Source organism: Lontra canadensis, unplaced genomic scaffold (assembly GCF_010015895.1).
Source record: "Lontra canadensis isolate GAN:19392208 unplaced genomic scaffold, GSC_riverotter_1.0 scaffold1, whole genome shotgun sequence".
Taxonomy (NCBI): domain Eukaryota; kingdom Metazoa; phylum Chordata; class Mammalia; order Carnivora; family Mustelidae; genus Lontra; species Lontra canadensis.
The window spans coordinates 23,570,279-23,592,506 of NW_022630995.1; the positions used below are offsets into that span (position 1 = coordinate 23,570,279).

The window sequence follows — 22,228 nt, forward strand, 5'->3', positions numbered from 1 at the left end:
CAAAACATGGTTACAAAAATTGTGGGATGTTTTAAAATATTTTATATTTAACAAATTAATATTTAATATACAAACACAACAAAATATATAGGCTACCAGGAGTACAGGATTTGTATTACATATTAAATGGGCACTACACATGAAGAGGTCTAATACTGAACCCAAGTTTAAAAATCATTTTTTGATTCTTTGCTAAATCCTATCAGTATATCCCTGTGACCATGTATATAACCTTATTTGGTGATAATATCAAATGTTTTCCTCACATTCCTGGCAGCTCCCAGTAAACATCCTTTCCTTAACCCAGCCACCAAGGAACCCGACTGTCTAGGTTTCCTACCTAAAGCCAGAGCTCCTGTCTTCGAAGGCAGTGGGTTTTTAAGATGGCGGCGGCAAACCATTTGAGAATCTGATGAAATCTCTGGTCCTAAACCCCCAATCCCTCCCTCCTTCCCCAACCAACAAATGTACCTATAAAACAAAATTATGTACAATTGGGGCTGTAGGCTAGGGATCCCCTAAAATGCATCCAAATATAGGCTATGGGCTCCAGGTTAAGAAGCCTTCCTCTGGAAGGTTCTCTCCCCAGGATTTTGTTATTTCTCTATGAAGACGGTGCTCAGGGGTTGAAGGGTGCCAGAGGCTCAGAAACAACTTGGTGATTTGGTGGTGGCGGAAGGAAGGGTGGGAAGAGTACAACCACCAGCAGAAGACTGCGAACAGGAGAGATACCACTTAGGAGAGATGCCCCCTAACTTGCGCATCCGTACGCACAGCTAAACCCCCAGCTCCCGCCTCCACGTTGCCTGGCAACAGAGCTGCGCAAGCGCACGTGCGTGCGTGGGAGGCCGTTGTTCTCCCCTCCCCCTCCCCTTGGGCGGTGGAAACCATTAGGCTTGCGGCCCCGCTCGCCTCCACCTTGAAGGAGACTTCGGTGTAAGTCAGGAGTTCGTCGCCAGGGGCAGGACGACGCCGGCACGCAAGGGGCAAAGGGGAACACCATGCAGGTGGGCACCCAGGGGAGTCACCGGCTGGGCCTCCAGTGAGCACCAGGGTTGGGGGGCGGTTCACAACGGGAGGGTTCTAACATTTGTTCTAACATTTGTTCTGGTACGAGCTAAAGTTTGCGTGCGTCTCAGTCGAGGTTTCAGGGAAGTCCGAACTGACTCCAGGAGAACGCCATTTTTCAGCGCTCAAGACAGGTTTGTTGGGGGGGGGGGGGGGCGAAGCATTCGGAGTTGTTGGGGGTTGTTGTGTTTCACACCCGAGTCCTTGGAGCTCAACTGCTGGACTGTTTCTGACTTGAGAACTAGACCAGCAACTTCAGCCTCCGTGTGACGCAGTGCAATTCCTCTGCTCCCCTGCCTTATAACAAGATCCTAACGGAAACCCAGCAGCCGCATTGTCTTGAGAGAGACCAGCTGTCCGTGGAGTTCTCAGTTTCTCCTACCTGATTCCGAAAGCTCTGTTAGGCTTCCCTGTGTTCCTCAGAAGGAGGCTCCTCTGGGTAAAGCTTCCTTATTAATCGGAAGCCTGTGTCTTCGTTTCTTCTTTTACCAGGGTAAAAGTTCCACTTGGTGACTTTCAGAAACAGCTTCTTCCCACCTGCTCCCCAGATGAAAACCACTGTGATTTTTCTTGTTTTACATACTATTTTTTTATTTGCATATACTGCATAATTCACTAGGATATTTTGAATATGTTACATATAATTTTTTTAAAGATTTTATTTACTTATTTGACAGAGAGAGAGAGATCACAAGTAGGCAGAGAGGCAGGCAGAGAGAGAGGGGGAAGCAGGCTCCCTGCTGAGCAGAGAGCCTGATGTGGGGCTCGATCCCAGGACCCTGAGATCATGACCTGAGCCATCCAGGAGCCCCAGTTAATATAATTTTTAATGGATTGTCCTTTGGTGTTAATAATAGATTCCTAGCAAGTACATTTTGTCCAGTCTGTAAAAAGTTGCAAATTTGTCTGTATTTATACCTCTCTTCAAGAAATAGGCCACATATGGGGCGCCTGGGTGGCTCAGTGGGTTAAGCCTCTGCCTTCGGCTCAGGTCATGATCTCAGGGTCCTGGGATCGAGTCCTGCATCGGGCTTTCTGCTCAGCAGAAAGCCTGCTTCCCCCTTTCTCTCTGCCTGCCTCTCTGCCTACTTGTGATTTCTCTCTCTGTGTGTCTAATAAATAAATAAAATCTTAAAAAAAAAAAGAAATAGGCCACATATGATTGAGAGTGAAGTTAATAGCCCATTAGCTTTTGTTCATTTATTCATTGATTTATTCAGCAGTCAGTAATTCAGTGTTTATTTTTAGTTTTGGACTTATTCTGAAAGAGTTTACTGTGAGGGAATAAGAGGGAAACAGATGTAACTATTTGCCATAATAGTTTTAACAAATAGATTGTGGTACCTATTTCTAGCGGATAAAATTTCATAGATAATTTCTAAAAGTGAAGGAAAGAATAGACTCGGGAGCCTTTACTGTTAAATTCCATTGCACTGAACTCCTAGATCAGTTAAGGAAGAGCAGAGAAGGTATAAATAAAACCATAAGAAAGTGGTATCATGAGTATCAAGAAAGATCATTTTAACAAGAAAGGAATGACAGTGTCTCTCCAGTTCTTCTTAAGAGATCAAGTACAGTGAATATCCATTGAAATGAACAACATGGAGCTTGTAGGTGATTAGGTAGAGCACTTTTGAAAGAATTGGAAGCAAACTTGGGAGTGGATTGAAGAGTTAATGGGATATGGGAGTGGTTACAGCTTATGTAGACAATTGTTTCAAGAAGTTTAACTGGGAAGGATGAAGGAGAAGATGGTAGGGGATGTCAGGTGCAGAAGGAGTTTTTTAAAAAGGTAGTGCTGGAATTTCTGATGATAATGAGCTACTCTTCTGTGCATACAAGTAAAAATGCTGGCTAGCATGTAAAACATATTTCCTTTAAAGCGTCAAAGAGATGATATGATAGTAAGAAACTAGGAGACAAAAATTGAAGGGAAATTGGAAAGCCAGGTAAATGGATTTCCACAGTTCCAAAGCCACTTTTACCATGAAGGCATTAGCAGTCTGTGTGTTGATCGTGGGTGTAATCACAGGGTGAGAAGGAGGCAAAGGAGTATGGACCACCAAAGAGTGGAAGACTAACTAATAGGAATAGGAACAAGAGATAAACTCATGTATAGGAGAACTCAGAGAAGGTTGTCTTGATGCTTAGTGGAAAGGGGAGAAAAAGAAATAATACCTGTCCCCAAGAAGTTGTGGCCCGTGGCAGCTCTCACATAGATTACAACCTAAGGCATATTGTCTAGGTGGTCTAGTGAGACTCATATTATGAATTGGTATATATTAGTTATATACTTACTGCCCATAATGCCTGAAAGCAATAAAAAATCCTCTGTGTAGGAAATATCTTTATTTTAGGCCTCAGAGAATTCCCTCAGGTAAGTTCTGACTTGAGAACTAGACCAGCAACTTCAGCCTCCGTGTGACGCAGTGTAATTCCTCTGCTCCCCTGCCTTATAACAAGATCCTAACGGAAACCCAGCATCCGCATTGTCTTGAGAGAGACCGACTGTCCGTGGAGTTTCTCAGTTTCTCCTACCTGGTTGCAAAAGCTCTGTTAGGCTTCCCTGTGTTCCTCAGAAGGAGGCTCTTCTGTGTAAAGCTACCTTATTAATCGGAATTAATTTCTTAATTAATTAATTTCTTCAAACAGAAATCAGTCAAAAGTAAGCACATAAAGGAAACAGGGCACCATGAACATGAACAAACAGAAGACTTTTGCTAGAATGATCAGAAGCAGGTTATAAAACAATTATGTTTCTTAGTTTAAAAAAGTAAAAGCCTAGACTGAAATTATCTGCAGGGAGTAGTGAGTTTAAAAATTTGATTAAAATACACCTATACACTACAATGAATAATCCAAAAGAAAATTAAGAAAGCAATCCCATATATATTTACATCAGAAAGAATAAGATATTTAGGGATAGGGACACCTGGTTGGCTCGGTTAAGTGTCTGTCTTTGGCTCAGGTTATCCTGGGATTTCAGGATTGAGCCCTGCATCAGGCTCCCCCACCCACCCACCCCAGTGAGGAGCCTGTGTCTCCCTCTCGCTCTGCCTACTGTTCCCTCCACTTGTGCTCTATTTCTCTATTTATTTATTTGGCAGACAGAGATCACAAGCAGGCAGAGAGACAGGCAGAGAGAGAGGAGGAAGCAGGCTCTCCGTGGAGCAGAGAGCCCAGTGCGGGGCTCGGCTCGATCCCAGGACCCTGGGATCATGATCTGAGCCGAAGGCAGAGGCTTTAACCCACTGAGCCACCCAGGCGCCCCAATAAATAAAATCTTTAAAAAAAAAAAATTAAAACAGTAAGAAACCACTGCACGCCTTTTAGAATGGCCAAAATCTGGAGCACTGACAGCATCAAATGCTGGCCAAGGTGTGGAGGAACGAGGACTCTCATTTATGGCTTGTGGGAATGCATTCAGTTATCATTCAATGCATTCAATTCAATGCATTCATTCAGTGCATTCAATTATCATTCAATCCAGCAATCACATTCCTTGGTATTTACCCAAAAGAGTTGAAAAGTTATATCCACACAAAAACCTGCCCTTGGGTGTTAATAGCAGCTTTATTCATATTGCCAAAACTTGGAAGCAACCAAGATGTCCTTTAGTAGGTGAATGGATAAATTAAACAAATATGGTATATTCAGAAAATAGAACATTATTTAGTGCTTAAAAAGAAATGAGTTATCAAACCATGAAAAGACATAGAGGAACCTTAAATGCATATTACTAAGTGAAAGAAATCTGTCTGAGAAGACAGAAGACCATAAACTAACTGATCCCAACTATATACCACTTTGGAAAACTATGGAGACATTCAAAAGATAACTAGTTGAAAAGGGGGGAAGGACATAGCCAAACTATGGAAAGAACCTAGATGTCCATCAACAGATAAATGGATAAAGATGATATGGTGTACACACACACACACACACACACACACACACACACAATGGAATACTATGCAGCCATCAAAAAACAAAATCCTGGCATTTACAACAATGTGGATGGAACTAGAGGGTATTATGCTAAGTGAAAGGAGTCAATCAGAGAAAGACAATTGTTGGATCTCTCTGATATGAGGAATCTGAGAAGGAAGGCAGGGGGGTGTGGGGGGTAGGGAGGGAAAAAATGAAACAAGATGGGACCAGGGAGGGAGACAAACCATAAGAGACTCAATCTCAGGAAATAAACTGAGGGTTGCTGGGAGGTGGTGTGGAGGGGCAGGGATAGGGTGGCTTGGTTATGGATATTGGGGAGGGTATGTGCTATGGTGAAGGCTGAGAATTGTGTAAGACTGATGATTCACAGACCTGTATCCCTGAAGCAAATAATACATTCTGTGTTAATTTAAAAAATTCCAACAATAAAAAGACAACCCAATTTAAAAATGGGGGAAAAAAAAAAGAAGGGGGGAAGGATGAATAGGCAGAGCACAGAGGATTTTTAGTGTAGGGAAATAGACTGTATGGTACCAGAACGATGAATACATGTCATCATGCATTTTCCCAAACTCATAGAATATACACCCAGAGGGAAACCACAATGTACACAGTAAACTTTGGGTGAGTATGATGTGCCTATGTAGGTTCACCACTTGTGAAAAATGTGTTATTCTGGTGGAGGATGTTGGTAGTGGTAGCAGCTGTGCGTATGTGGGGCAGAGGTATATGGGAAATCACTGTATCTTCCATTGAGTTTTGCTGTGAACCTAAAACTGTTTAAAAAATAAAGTCTTGGGGCGCCTGGGTGGCTCAGTGGGTTAAGCCGCTGCCTTCGGCTCGGGTCATGATCTCGGGGTCCTGGGATGGAGTCCCGCATCAGGCTCTCTGCTCAGCGGGGAGCCTGCTTCCTTCTCTCTCTCTGCCTGCCTCTCTGTCTACTTGTGATCTCTCTCTGTCAAATAAATAAATAAAATCTTTAAAAAAAATAAAATAAAGTCTTAATAAAATAAAATTTGTTGCTGTTTTATTTTGGCTTCTTAAAAAATGTTGAATCAACATCTTATTTATTAAAGATTTTATTTATTTGCTAGAGAGAGAGCACAAGCAGGGGGAGCAACAGACAGAGAGAGAGGCAAGCAGACTTCCTGCAGAGCGGGTACCCTGACTTGGGGCTTGATCTCAGGACCCTGGGATCACAGCCCTAGCCAAAGGCAGATGCCTAACTGACTGAACCAGCCAGGTGCCCCTTATTGTGACACCTGTGAAGAATTTGCTTTAAACAAAGTTACCACTCTGGTGAAGGATATTGTTAATGGGCAAGGCTATGCATATGTAGGTACAAGGGTATATGGGAAATCCCTGTACCTTCCTCTCAATTTTGTTGTAAACCTAAAACTGCTCTTAAACAATTGTCGTTATTCAAAAACAAGAACAAAAACCAAAGATTTTTTTAAAATGGGCAAAGCGTCTGCACAGCAAAGGAAACAGTCAACAAAACAAAGGGGCAATCCACGGAATGGGAGAAGATATTCGCAAACGACAATACAGTTAAAGGGCTGTTATCCAGGATCTATAAAGAACTCCTCAAACTCAACACACACAAAACAGATAATCATGTCAAAAATGGGCAGAAGACATGAACAGACACTTCTCCAATGAAGACATACAAATGGCTAACAGACACATGAAAAAATGTTCATCACCATCAGGGAGATTCAAATCAAAACCACATTGAGATACCACCTTACACCAGTTAGACTGGTCAAAATTAACAAGACAGTAAACGTTGTGTTGGAGAAGATGTGGAGAAAGGGGAACCCTCTTCCACTGTTGGTGGGAATGCAAGTTGGTGCAGCCACTTTGGAAAACAGTGTGGAGATTCCTTAAGAAATTAAAAATAGAGCTTCCCTATGACCATGCAATTGCACTACTGGGTATTTACCCCAAAGATACAGATGTAGTGAAAAGAAGGGCCATCTGTACCCCAATGTTTATAGCAGCAATGGCCACGGTCGCCGAACTGTGGAAGGAACCAAGATGCCCTTCAACAGATGAATGGATAAGGAAGATGTGGTCCATATACACTATGGAGTATTATGCCTCCATCAGAAAGGATGAATACCCAACTTTTGTATCAACATGGACGGGACTGGAAGAGAGTATGCTGAGTGAAATAAGCAGAGAGAGTCAATTTTCGTATGGTTTCGCTTATTTGTGGAGCATAAGGAGTAACACGGAGGACAAGGGGAGCTGGAGAGGAGAAGGGAGTTGGGGGAAATTAGAGGGGGAGATGCACCGTGAGAGACTGTGTACTCTGAAAAACAATCTGAGGGTTTTGGAGGGGTGGGGGGTGGGAGGTTGGGTGAGCCTGGTGGTGGGTATTATGGAGGGCATGTATTGCATGGAGCACTGGGTGTGGTGCATAAACAATGAATTCTGGAACACTGAAAAGAAATTTTAAAAATAAATAAAAATTAAAAAAAATAAAAATTGGCAAAGAATTTGAATATGTATCTCTTCAAAGAAGATATACAAACGGCCGATAAGCACACAAAAAGCTGCTCAATATCATTAATTGTTAGAGAACTCTTAAGTCAGAATCACAGGGGTACCTAACTAGCTTAGTCAGTAGAACCTGTGACTTGATCTTGGGGTTGTGACTTCAAGCCCACATTGGGTGTAGAGTTTATGGTAAAAAAAAAAAAAAAAAAAAAGAAGAAGTTTAAAAATAAAAATAAATAGGGGCACCTGGGTGGCATAATAAGTTAAGCATCTGACCGAATCTTCGTTTTGGTTAAGTCATGATCTCAGAGTCATGAGATTAAGCCCCATATCAAGCTCCATGCTCAGTGCAGAGTCTGCCTGGGTTTCTCTCTCTCTTTCTGCCTCCTGCTTGTGCACATGTTCTATCCAAAATAAATAAATCTTTTAAAACATAAAAATGAAATTCCCAATCAGAGGCCACACTTATAGGATAACATTATCAAAACAGAAAATGACAAGTGTTGATGAGGATGTGGAGAAATTTAAATCTTGTGGGTTTGCTGGAGGGAATGTAAAATAGTGCAACTGCTGTGGAAAACATTAGGGTAGTTCCCCAAAAAGTTACATGTAGAATTATCATTTGATCCAGCAATTCCACTCCTAGGTATATAGTCAAAAGATTTGAAAGGGACTCAAACATACTTGTACATCGATACTGGAAACAACCCAAATGTCCCATCAGTGAATGAATGGCTAAACTGTGGGATGTATTTAAAATAGAATATTATTCAGACTTACAAGGGAAGGAGATTCTGATACATGTTTCCACATGGGTGATCTTTGAAAACATGCCAAAGGAAATACACCAGTCACGAGAGGACAAATACTGTATGATTCCACTCATCTGAGGTAAACTAGGACAGTCAAATTCTTAGAGACAGAAAGTAAAATAGTGGTTACCAAGACTCGGGTACAGCTCAGGAATGGGGAGCTATTGTTTAATAGGTACAGAATTTCATTTTGGGATGATGAAAAATTCTGGAGATGAATAATGGTGATCATTGTATCACAGGGTGAAGGTACTTAATGCCACTAAAGTGTACCTTTCAAAAATGGTTAAGGTAGTAAATTTCATATTATTTACATTTGCCATAGTAAAAATTTGTGGTAAAGAGCTAAATGAAAAGTCTTGAAATGAAAATGTTCAATAAAAGGAATAAAAACTATTGGTGGATAGGTTTATCAGGTCAGTATGGAAATATGGAAAGATACAAAAATTAATAAATAAGGAAAAATCTGGCATTTCAAGTTGGATTTCAGTTGTAGAGTTTTCCAGCACTTTTATAAGATACCATTCTACAATTTCTAAAAGCCCAGTGAATCCACACAGGATAAATGAAAGAACTACATGAAGGGAAGGAAAAATTCTTTTCTATCTTCAAAATCTTCCAGCTGGACTAAATTAAATTTACGTAAGATAGAGTAACAAGAGAAAAAAACCAAAATTTTATTATGTGCACATGGAGACCCAGTGATGATACTGAGATTTTTTTTTTAAAAGATTTTATTTATTTATTTGACAGAGAGAGATCACAAGTAGACAGGCAGGCAGAGAGAGAGGGGGAAGCAGGCTCCCTGCTGAGCAGAGAACCCGATGTGGGGCTCGATCACATGACCCGAGCTGAAGGCAGAGACTTTAACCCACTGAGCCACCCCAATCCCCCGATGATACTGAGATTTAAAGAAATGATGGAGGCAGATAGCTTTTATACTTTCTAGATAGAGACAGTAAATCTGTGAGGAATTGACAAATCAAAGAAAACTTTGGGAACTTCAGTTAGTAAGGAATTCTAAACAGAATTTGGGCTATGGTAGTAAATTAGTAAAAAAGAACAAGGGTTATTAATACAGGCTTCTGGGCTCTAAATTTCCCATCTTTGGTGATAAGGATGTCTCTTTACCTCCTGTTGCAGGGAGGGTACTTTTCACATGGAAGATTTATTTCCTGATTTCAGGGGGACAGAAGAGTCTTGAGTGTCCTTGGCATAAGTCTGTTTCTTAACTAACTTTAATTTAAAATAACCAGGGTGCCAAAGTGGCCCATCTTGAGGCAGCCTGCCCTTGGGACTTACATATACAACTAAATACATCATGAACCGTGCATAGAACTACAAAGAAAATGTCAAATGCAGGCAAACAAAGAAAAGACAGATTATCTTCAAAAGTATAAGAGATCGACAACTGATTTTTCAACAGTGGATCTAAAAAGTAGTGAACAATGTGTAGGAAGAAAAAAAGCTATACTCAGAAAAATTATTTTTTAGGCTTCCAGATTTGTTGGACTCTATTTTACTGTTTTTTATTGAAGTATAATAAGTCTACAGTGTTATATTAGCTTCTGGTGTGCAATATGATTCAACAGTTCTGTACATTTTTTCAGTGTTCATCACGATAAGTGTACTCTTAATCCCCTTTTACTATTTCACCCATCCCCTCACCTCCCACCCCTCTGGCAACTACCAGTTTGTTCTCTGTATTTAAGAATCTGGGTTGTTTTTTGGTTTTTTTGTTTGTTTTTGTTTTTGTCTCTTTTTTCTTTGTTCATTTGTTTTGCTTCTTAAATTCCACATATAAATGAAATAATATGGTATTTGTCCCTCTGATTGACTTATTTCACTTAGCAGTATATCCTCTAGGTCTATCCATGTTGTTGCAAATGGCAAGATCTCATTATATTTTATGGCTGAGCAAAGAAAAATTATTTTTATAAAGAGAGCAAAATAAAAACATGCTGAAGGTATTTGAGAGAATAATGCCCCAGCAAGTCTTGACTAAGGGGAATTCTCAAGGTTGAGAGTGAGTGTGTTTCCACATGGATGGTCTGAAATTCAACAAGGAATGGAAGAAAAAGATGGTAAATAATGTGAGTAAATCTATACTGTTATACTATAACAGCAATATTAATGATGATAATGTATTATTAAGAAAAAAAATATGGAAATAGAATGAGTTACATAAGGGTAACTTATGGCCCCTCTCTCAAAATTCATGTTGAAATATCCCCAGTGTGATGGCATTTGGAGGTGGAGTCTTTGGAAAGTAATCAGGTCATGAGGGTGGGAATTACTCATGAATGGGATTACTGTCCACAAAAGAAGAGGCCAGAGAGCTAGCTTGCTGTCTTTCAGCCATGAAATGCTGAAAGGAGAAGGCAGCCATCTGCAACTCAGAAGAGGGCTTTCACCAGGACCCAACCTGCTAGCATCCTGATCTCCGATTTACAGCCTTTAGAACTGTGAAAAATAAATTTGTTGTTTATCAGCCACAGTCAACAGTAAATTTTTACAGCAGCTTGAACTAAGACAGTAACCTGTAAGTTGGAAAAGGGGTATGTGGAGTTGATGTATTATAAATATAAAACAGAAAGGACCAACAGAGAAGCACAAAATAAAGTGGTAGCTCTAAACCTAATATATCTGTTATTTACCTAGAATGTAAATGGATCTACACTCTAGTTAGAGACTTTTAGATTGGATTAAAAACAAACAAACCCCCTAAGTATATGCTATTTATATGTCTAAAACATGTAGATACAGTTGAACATAAATGGATGGATAAGCCACAAAAGGGGAAAGGAAATTCTGTTTTGAGTTATAAGTAACTGGAGATTTGAGGAACTCTCACTATCCACAAAAAAAATCCACAACAAATACAATCTGCAAAAAAACTTGTATGTAAACGAAGGGTTATTGGAGGAGAGGTGGGTAAGGAGATGGGATAACTAGGTGATGGGCATTAAGAGCATGTGATGTGAAGAGCACTGGGTGTTATATGCAGCTGATGATTAACTGAACTCTACATCTGAAATTAATGATGTACAGTATATTGGCTAATTGAATAATAAAAAAAAACCAAAAACCCACAAAACTTGTGTGTAGTCTTGCTGCTCTCATAGAGGTCTCTGAGAGCTGCTCCACTCCAAACAGACAAATGAGGGTTGAGCCCTGAGTGGGAGGTAAGACTATGTTGTGGGTGGGAATATCCAGGATCCAGGGTAAGGGGTCACCAGGGTCAGATCAACAGATGCAGGATTCAGGACTGGAACAGGAAAGAGCTGAGAGGTGGAGAGAAACTGAAGATGTGTAGGCAGCAAGGAAGGGTTCCCTGAGGCCTGAAGACCAAAGCAACACACTGACCTTTGGAACAATCGAAGTTACAGGAGAAATTTTCTTCATTATCAAAAGTCCTCTAGGGAGGTATCAGAGGTTTAGTGAGTGAGAAACAGTACTCCTGGTTAACAATGAAGCAAACCCTTTTTGAAGAAAATTTGCAGTATAGCCAGAAAACACCCACATTTTAAAAGAAATATTATCTCACATTTTAGAAGAAATAGATCTCAAAATAATCACACAAGACTACTACAAATGCTGAACAAAGGCAAGAAATCACAGATATAGATTCCTAAGGATTGTAATTGCCCAATACAAAATCCCTGTCATGAAGTGTTCAAAGAAATAGAAAGTGAGATTACAAAGATGAGTTTATATGGGAAACTATTAAGAATGAACAAACAGCCCAAGTATCCCTCAATAGATGAATGGATAAAGAAGATGTGATACATGCACACGTGCGTGCACACACACACACACACATACACACACAGGAATATTACTCAGCTATAAAAAAGAATGAAATCTTGCCATTTGCAACAACACGGATGGCTCTAAAGAGTATAATGCTAAGTGAACTAAGTCCAAGAAAGACAAATATATTATTTCACTCATATGTGGAAGAAAGAAACAAAAAAGACAAATCAAAAACCAGACTTTAACTATAGAGAACAAACTGGTAGTTACTGACGGGGAGGTGAATGAGGAGATTGATGAAATCGGTGATGGAAAAAGAGTATACTTATCATGGGGCACCTGGGTGGCTCCGTAAGTTAAGCATCTGCCTTTGGCTCAAGTCATGGGATTTAGCCCCACGTCTGACTCTGCTCAGTGGGGAGCCTGCTTTTCCCTCTGCCTCTCCCCCTTCTTTTGCTCTCTCTCTTTGTCAAATAAATAAAATCTTTTTTTTTTAAGATTTTATTTATTTATTTGACAGACAGAGATCACAAGTAGGCAGAGAGGCAGGCAGAGAGAGAGGAGGAAGCAGGCTCCCCGCCGAGCAGGGAGCCCGATGTGGGGCTCGATCCCAGGACCCTGGGATCATGACCTGAGCTGAAGGCAGAGGCTTTAACCCACTGAGCCACCCAGGCGCCCCAATAAAATCTTTTTTTAAAAAAAGTATATTTATCATGATGAGCAGTGTGAGTAATATATAGAATTGCTGAATCACTGTATTGTATACCTGAAATTAATGTAGCACTGTATAGTAACTATAATGGAATTAAAATCTTTAATGAATGAATGAACAGAAAAATGAAATACTTTGATTAAAATACAAAAAAAAAGAATGAATAGATAAAGGAATGGAAAGGAGCTTGTAGAAATAGAAACTATACTTGTAGTAAAAAGCAGAATGGACCTCTAATTTCTTTGCTGAATACTGAAGTTTCTAAGTTTTGCTATTATGAATACTGCTGTGGTAAATGGGGGAACGGGAATTTTTTTTTATCTCTCATTATTTTTTAATAAAGATTTCTAGAAGTTTAAAAAAAAGAAACTAAAACAAAAGCCCCTGCATGAATAAGCATATTAGTTATCTATTATGGTGTGATGAAATAGCCCCAAATCTAGCAGCTTAATACAACAAATATTTATTATTTGAGTTTCTGCGGGTCAGAAGTTTGTGAGTGGCTTAGCCAGGTGGCTATGGCTCAAAATACCTAATAAGCATTTATCATTAACACATCAGCTGGGGCTGCAGAATCTGCTTCCAACATGGCTCACTCACATGACTGCTGGAAGGAGGCCTCAGTTTCCCACCATTTGAACTTTTCAATAGGGCTGTTTTATGGAATGAATTGTGTCTCCCCAAAATTCATATGTTGAGACCCTAACCCCAAATGTGACTATATTTGGAAATAGCATGTTTAAGAAGGTAGTTAAGGTTAAATGGAGTCATAAAGGTAGGTTTCTAATCCAAAAGGACTGGTGTCCTTCTAAAATGAGTAAGGGACACGAGAGCGTTCTCTCCCTGCCAACTCCCCAGTCTTTCTCTGTGCACAGAGGAAAGTTCACGTGTTAATACAGCAAGAAGGTGGCCACCTGCAAGCCAGGTGTCTCACTAGAAACTAACCCTGCCTCGTACCTTGATCTGGGACCTGTAGTCTCCAGAACTATGAGAAAATAAAATTCTATTTAAGCCACCCAGTCTTATATTCTGCTGAGGCAGCACAAACCCACAGACTAACATGGGCTGCTTGAGCATCTTTACAGCATGGCAGCTGGTTTTCCCCAGAGCAAGAGATGAAAGAGATTGAGAGAAAAAAGTGGCAGCAATGCCTTTTCTGACTTAGTCTCAGAAGTCACGAGGTATCACTTCCATCATGTTTTCAGTTTATTAGAATTGAGACACTGAGTCCAGCCTACTCAATGCAAGTGGGATGAAACTTCACTTCTCCAAAAAGGAGTGTAAATTTGTGGATTTTTTTTTTTAATTTATTTGACAGAGATCACAGGTAGGCAAAGAAGCAGGCAGAGAGAGAGGAGGAAGTAGGCTCCCCATGGTGCGGAGAGCCCGATTCGGGGCTCAATCCCAGGACTCTGGGATCATGACCTGAGCTGAAGGCAGAGTCTTCAACCCGCTGAGCCACTCAGGCACCCCAAATTTGTGGATTACTTTAAAACCTTCATAATAGGTTAAAAAAGATTAGATATTGTTGAGTACCTGAGGCCATTCTACAATCAATGCCACAGGGAGATAGAAAATGATTGAGTTGTTGGAGGGTAAAGTACTGGGCTACTAGAGTGGTGGAGAATTGTGGGGAAGTCTCAGAAAGGAAAGTAATGTAGAAAGGAACCTTAAATTCTATATATAAAATCCATCCAACTCTTGGTCAGCTAAACTCCATATGTACATAGGATACTCTGAGGAGCCTGTAAAAAGTCACCACTGGGAGGTGAAAGAACGGAACAGATCTGAGGTTCCAGCTGCTGACCATTTCAGTTGAGCCCAGCCAAGTTAATTTCCCGAAAGTATAAAAATCGGCACATTTATGAGGAACAACACAACAGAATCATGAATCTCTGTCATCCTCAATGTCTAGTGTACAAAATCATTAGATAAGCAAAAAGAGAAGATGAAAATATGATCTATATTAAAAAGTGGAGCAATCAATAGAAACATCCTAAGATTATCCAGATATTGAGGTTAACAAAGAATTTAAAACAGCTATCGTAAATATCTTTAAGGAATTAAAGGAAAATGAATTAACAGATGGAGAAGCTTAGCAGAGAAATAGAGTAATAAAATACTCAAGTGGAAGCTTTAGAACTGAGAATATTAACAAGTGAAATAAAGAATTCATTAAACAGGCTTCACAGCAAACCAGAGTCAGCAGAAGAGTAGGTGACCTTGAAGATGCATCAGTAGAAAGTGTCCATTTGAAGAATAGAGAAAAAATATTCAAGAAAAGTGAATAGAGATTTAATGAATGGAGGAGACATTAAATGGGTTAACATACGTGGACCTGGAATCCTAGAAAGTGAAGAAAGACAGAGGGCTAAAAAAATTGAAAGAAATGATGCAAAAAATTGTTTAAATTTTAAGAGAATACAAACTTAAAGAGGATTAGTACTAGAAATAAAGAGGAAGATTTCATAATGATAGGAGAAATTAATCTAGAAGATATTACAAATATAGGTGTGTATTTGCCTAATAATTAGGCTTCTAAAATATAAACCAAATCCACAGTCATAATTTGAGATTTTAACACCTCTCCTCTTAGTAATTGATAGAACAACTAAGTATAAAAATTGCTAACAAAATAGAAAATTTGAACAAATCTGTCAACCATCTTTTGATTTTTAGAGAAATATACCGATCGGTGGCAGAATACACACTTTTTTTAAGCATTCACAAAAATACATCATATACTGGGTTATAAAACAAGTCAATACATTTCAAAAAAACCAAAATCTTAAGAAAGTATGTTCTCTAACCAAAGAGAATTAAATTATATATTATTAATAAGATATCTAGGAAAGTTCAAATCATTTGAAAATTAAGCTATATATATATATATATATATATAAATTAAGTTATAATGTTCTGGAGTATAAGCGCATAAATAACATTTCTTCATCTTTGCCATGTTCTTTTGGTGAGAGGTATGTCACAGTTCCCACCCATAATCAAGGAGAGGAGGCTGTGGAAGGATTTGAATACCAGAATGTGGAGATCATTCAAGGCCATCAAATACTTTGTCACAGTATTCCCTCATGTATAAAAACTTCTCTCTTCTGGAAATACCAGAGAAAATTTTCAGCAGACCAGAAAGAAAACAGTTAATATATTACAACTACTGGAAAAGAAGCAAATAAAATATCATAAGTCTAATCTACAAGGAAAACAAGGTTAACTTTTTAGAAAGAAACTATAATTAGAACTTAAAATATGGAAAAGTTCCTAGCTTCTTCTAACATTTAGCCTGGGAGTAAGAGCCCCTTGAAGCTATACAGTTGAAAAGAGAAGCATGTTCACCTGGAGGTCTTAAAGGCCTATATAGAAAAACAAAACAGTATTTGTGCATGATGTGAATTGGTTTGGCTTCTGTAGTCATCAGAGAATTTTCCATGATTTATGAGTTTACTTCATTAATATTTGATATATGTGTTCCAAATTGATTTTTTATTAAGCATCTCAGGATAATTTTGAGGGTAGAGGATGTATCCTATTTATTGAAGTATGTAGTACTGCTAGTGCTGGGAAGTGAGGATAAAGTAGGCCACTTTGTTCTAGTCTTTGAAACTAATTGTCTAGTTATCATAGAGCTCCTGAATAATTGCATCGTTGAAAATGCTATATATCAATTTCACATACACATATTAAAATGTACAATTATGTTAATAGATTTTCTATTTTTTAAATAGGATCCAAATGAAGATACAGAATGGAATGAAATTTTAAGAGATTTTGGCATTCTTCCTCCAAAAGAAGAGCCAAAAGATGAAATTGAAGAAATGGTTTTACGTTTACAGAAAGAAGCAATGGGTACAGTTATGCATTTAGTGGGCTGGATAGAGATAATGATAGTGAAAATGTATTTCATAAACTTAGAGGGAGAAAGAACATTAGAAATCCCACCCATTCTTTTAAAATTAGGGTGCTGACACATAAAATTTTCAATTGATCTGTCAAATGTCATAAGCTAGTAACAGAGCTGTAATGTCCTGGTATCTAACCTAATGAGACTTTTCTCTGCCATATTCCTTCACCTTGTGATTATCTTCTATTTTGATCAAGATTTTCATTTGTCAAGATTTTCAAGTACTTGGGAAATCTAAATTTATGGGGTCTAATTGATGTTCACATCTACTTTAAATGTAGGTTGGTAGTTCTGTGAATTTGGAGGGAAATTCACACTTTAAACAAAGCTGAAGCAGTCAGCTGGAAAATAGATTTATATATTGGAGAACCTGCAACATTAAAGATATTCTTTATCTCCCTTTATCTATACGTTGTATTTTCTAGCCATGTGACTATAAAGTAAAAAATGTTTTTTATATAATTCAGTTATCTATAATTTATTTTGTTTTAGTTAAACCATATGAAAAGATGACTCTTGCACAGTTAAAGGAAGCTGAAGATGAATTTGATGAAGAAGATATGAGAGCTATTGAAATATATAGGTACAGTGATTTATTTGGGCAACTTAGTAGTTTTTGAATGGAAAAGTATAAGAATAAAACAAAAAAAAATCCAATTTTTCCTACGGAATAGATTTTTTAAAAGAACAAAATGAGTTTTTAAGAACATTTTAGTTTTTTTTTTTTTTTAAGATTTTATTCATTTATTTGAGAGAAATAGCACAAGCAGGAGGGTCAGAGAAAGAGGGAGAAGCAGACTCTTCACTGATCAAGGGAGCCTGATTTGTGGGGGAAGGCTTGATCCAAAGACCCCAGGATCATGACCCGAGCTGAAGGCAGATGCTTAACTGACTGAGCCATGCAGCTGCCCCAGGAACATTATAGTTTTTTGTCACTTTTTTTTTTTTTTTTAAAGTAAGCCTTACACCCAACATGAGGCTTGAACTCACAACCCCAAGATCAAAAGTCACATGTTCTACCAACTGAACTGGTCAGGTGTCCTTTTAAGAACATTTTAAAATCAACTCACTATATATAAGATGGAAATTTTTTTCTTGCATATTTTTGCTTTTGCTTAAGTAAAAAAAAACTATCCAATGATATACAGTGGAACTTCATCAAGTTACATTTAAGTAAAGTGGAAAATATAAGTGGAAAATAAGTAAAGTGAAAAATAAAAGACCAATAGGAGCCACAGTTTTCCATCTAAGATAATGTCTATCATATAATAAATAATGAAATGCCAGTCATAAATAAATTCTTTCAGAAATTAGAACAGATATATATTTTTTTCAACTTATCCTGAATGTCACAGAAAAATACCTCTTATGAATATAGGCACAAAATTTTTAAACAAAATATTAGCAAATTAGATCCAGCAATTAAAAAAGAACAATGCATCCTGATCAAGTGGGATTAGCCCCAAAAATGCTTTGTTTTAGGGGTGCCTGGGTGCCTCAGTTGTTAAGTGTCTGCCTTTGGCACAGGTCATGATCCCAGGGTCCTCGGATCAAGCACGGCATTGAGATCCCTGCTCAGCAGGGAGTCTGCTTTTCCCTCTCCCAATCCCCCTGCTTGTGTTCTCTTTCTCACTCTTTCTGTCAAATAAATAAATTAAATTAAAAAAAAAAAAAAAGAATGGTTTGTTTTAACATGAAAATGAAAAAAAAAAAAAAAGAAAACAACAACCCCAACAGCAGTGAATTGGATTAGAAGCAGGAATAGTCTGGTAGCAATGAGTGTACCTAGCTCTTTGCTCTTGTTTTATAAATGCTATTCTTTAATAACAGGAATCTTTGTCCCTTAGAGAACACTGTGTGAGTTGAGTAATTAAAATATGAGTCTGGAGCATCTTGTGGTACCAGAAAGTAAAGAAATGCTAAAGAAAACAAGTATTTTAAAGGTATAGGAGCCAAACTAAAGATCAGAAAATGGCCATAGTTGGAACAACTTGAACAACAAAATAAATACTTACAATACTGAATGACCAAATAAATATCCAGAATTCCCTAGTGACATAAATAACTTGATATGTAAAAAAATTCAGAGAAAGTAACACCTCTTTCTCACTGAAAATTCCAGTATGTGTTAGATGAAATGAGGAAAATAGAAAAATCATCATCAAGGGCACCTGGGTGGCTTAGTTGGTTGAGTGTCTGCCTTTGGCTCAGGTCATGATCTCAGGGTCTGGGATTGAGTCCCACATCAGGCTCCCTGCTCAGTGGGGAGTCTGTTTCTCACTCTTTCTCTCTTTCTGCCCCTTCCCTCCTCTGCTTGTGTTCTCGCTCTCGCTCCCACTCTCAAAATCTTAAAAAAAAAACAAAAAAAAAAAACAAAAAAAACCCACATCAGAATACGAGAGTAATAATTCCCCGTGGGCCAGGCCTGCTGACAGATGCTGAAATAAGTGGGGAAGTTTAAATAGAAGAATACTTTCATAATCTCAGAGTTTCTCCCCTAAAATATTTAGTAATTATAAGGGAGGAAGTAGTAAGTCTACAGTGTAGAGTGTTGGCAGACCCCATTTTATGGAAGTGACCAAGGTTAACATCACCAAAAATATATATTGACATCAGGTAACTCCTGATATGACACACTGAGGAGGACACATTACCTATGTAGTGTCCTTGTCAATAATTCATAATCTCTGTCAAATTATAAAAATACATGAGAGAAACCCAAATTTGAGAGACTTTCAAAAAAACAACTGACTAAGTTGACATCAGGAAAGAAGGCAGAGTAGAAAGCTCCAGAAAGACATATGTCCACCTAGATAACTATTGTACTGCAGAAACGATCTCAAGCTACAGCTTTGGAACTCTGGAGTCTGTTCGAATACTTGCAGCTTCCCAGATAAAGTTTAGCTGGTAAGTTGTAGTTAGTATTGGTTGATTTCAGTCCTCAGTGTGGTATTAGCTACCCGCCCCTCATCCCCACCCCCACGGTAGGCAACCCTGTTTGGACAGCAACCTGTGTTTCTGGCACAGTTTGCTGGAGCCAGAGTGGACAATAAAGACTCTGCCCTCAATATCATTTGATGTTCTGATTATGAATTGTTGCTTTGGAATGTGGAGGTATAGGCACAAAGAGTGGTTGCCATGGTATCAAGTTTTACTGGCTCAGGTAGCTTCCAGAGGATTTAAAGGAGCCATATCTGTTCACTTGTTTGTTTGTTTTTTGGGAATTCAAAAACTACTCTATAAATGAGGGAATTTAGAAAGGCTTGGGGAAGATGAAAGCTCAGAAAAGACCAGAGATGACCTTAGTGCTTTTTCATCAGGCTGATCCCTGGCACAGAGACACCATACGATAAGAAATCATAGGAGGCAGGGGTCTGATTTCTAGAGTTACCACATTATAAGAATCCAGTGTTCTTTTCAACAACAACAAAAAAAAATCACAAGACATACAAAGAAATAGAAAATTATGGCCCATTCAAGGAAGAAAATAAATTGATACAATGTATACCCGAGGAAGCCCAGATGTCAGACTTATTAGATAAAGACGTTAAACCAACTAAGTTAAAGTTACTTAAAGAGCTAAAGGAAGACATGGACAAAGATAGGAAAGGATCATATGAATAAAGTGAGAATAGCAATAAAGAGACAGAAATTATAAAACAGAATGTAAAAATATATTCTGAAAATAAAAACTACAATAAAAATTGAAGTGAGATATATATAAGGACTTCAAAAGCAGATTTCAACAAGCTGAAGAAAAAATCAGCAAATTTGAAGATAAGACAATTGAAATTATTGAGTCTGAGGAAGAGAAGGTAAAAGAATGAAGAAAAGTGAACAGAGCCTACTGTTCACTAATTGGCCTTACGATACACTGAGTGAGCCAATTTATAAGTGTGAGAATCTCAGCAGAAGAGAAAGGACTAGAGAGCATATTTGAAGAAATAATGTCTGAAAGCTTCCCAAATTTGAGAAGAGAAATAAGTCTGTAAAACCAAGATGCTCAATGAATTTCAGGTAGGATAAACTCAAAGAGACCTACAAACAGATACTTCGTAATCAGCTATGAAAAAATAAAAACAGAAACTTGAAATCAGTGAGAGAGAAGCGACCTGTCACATATGAGAAACCATTAATAAAACTGTCAGTATCCCTGGGGCTAATAATACATTATATGTTTATAAAAAAAATTTAAAAATTATAAAAATAAAAACAAAAAACTGTCAGTGTCTCATCAGAAATCTTGGAGGCCAGAAGTCAGCCAGTTGATATATTGTAAATGCTGCAAAACAACACCACACACAACTGTCAACCAAGAATTCTTCATTTGGCAGAACTATGCTATAAGAATGAAGGAGAAATGAAGAGGGGCGCCTGGGTGGCTCAGTGGGTGAAAGCCTCTGCCTTTGGCTCAGGTCATGATCTCAGGTCCTGGGATCAAGCCCCACATTGGGCTCTCTGCTTAGCAGGGAGCCTGCTTCCTCCTCTCTCTCTCTCTCTCTCTGCCTGCCTCTATGCCTACTTGTGATCTCTGTCTGTCAAATTAAAAAAAAAAAAAAAGAATAAAGGATAAATAAAGAGATTCCTAGATAAAAGCTAAGTGAGTTTGTTACTCTTAGAATTTCCCTAAAAAATTAGCTAAAGGAGTCCTGCAGGCTGAAATTAAAGGGCACTAGACAGTAACTCAAAGACTTCTGAAGAAGTAAGTAGCATAGGTAAAGGTAACTACACAAGTAAATATAAAAGAATTACTCAACTTTGGTTCTTAACTCTATTTTTACCTGTATGATTTAAAAGGTAAATATATAAAACAACAGCTATAAGTTGATGTTAATGGACAGACAGTATATAACAATGTAGGTTGTAACAATAATAGTATAAAAGGGGAAGGATGAAGTGTATACCAGCAGAGTGTTTGTGTGATACTGAAATTAAGTTGGTATTATTCACAGTAGGTTGTTATATTAATTTTAATCTCTAAGATTTCTCACAAAGAAAAAACTAAAAGAATAAAGAACAGAAAAGAAGCAAATTAAAATGGCACATTATAAAAATCAACTAAATACAAAAAGAAACAGTGAAGGGAGAATTAAGGGGGAAAGTCACATAAAGAAACACAAAAAAGAGTTAAATGGCAGAAGTTAGTCTGAAAGAGGGATCTTCATGGGTGGGGGCAGCCTAATTCCTTATCTGGTTGTTCTGCTTGTAGCTGTGTCATACAGCTGGCAGTATGTTTTTCAAGATGTATATCTTTTGACATGGGTGCCTCAGCAATCAAGAGCTTAATGTCAGGCACTTATACGAAAATTAAAAAGTGTCACGTCAGGCACTTAACATTGCATAGTTTAAGTGTATTTTAAATTAGTCCAGCTGATCTCCAATTAAGAGCAGAAGTTGGCAAAATGAATACAAAGAAACATAATCCATGTTCTGAAAACCAAAGATATCTTGAGAAAGAACAAAGTTGGAGGACTCAAACTTCCTGATTTTAAAACTTATTACAAAGTG

General features: G+C 38.2%; 1 protein-coding gene across 2 annotated transcripts in view; it reads left to right on the plus strand.

The window, feature by feature from the left end:
- Positions 1-924: 924 nt before the first annotated feature.
- The window catches only part of PDCL2 (phosducin like 2), a 37,501-nt gene continuing 16,197 nt past the window's right edge, over positions 925-22,228 (plus strand). The window contains exons 1-3 of one of the 2 annotated variants that reach the window (XM_032865497.1): positions 925-1,007; positions 16,545-16,665; positions 17,213-17,303. In XM_032865497.1, the coding sequence (XP_032721388.1) occupies positions 1,002-1,007; positions 16,545-16,665; positions 17,213-17,303 (218 nt within the window). In that variant the 5' untranslated portion in view covers positions 925-1,001. Of the gene's footprint in view, positions 1,008-1,109; positions 1,203-16,544; positions 16,666-17,212; positions 17,304-22,228 lie in introns of those variants that run through there. The other variant, XM_032865550.1, reaches the window with a different exon arrangement.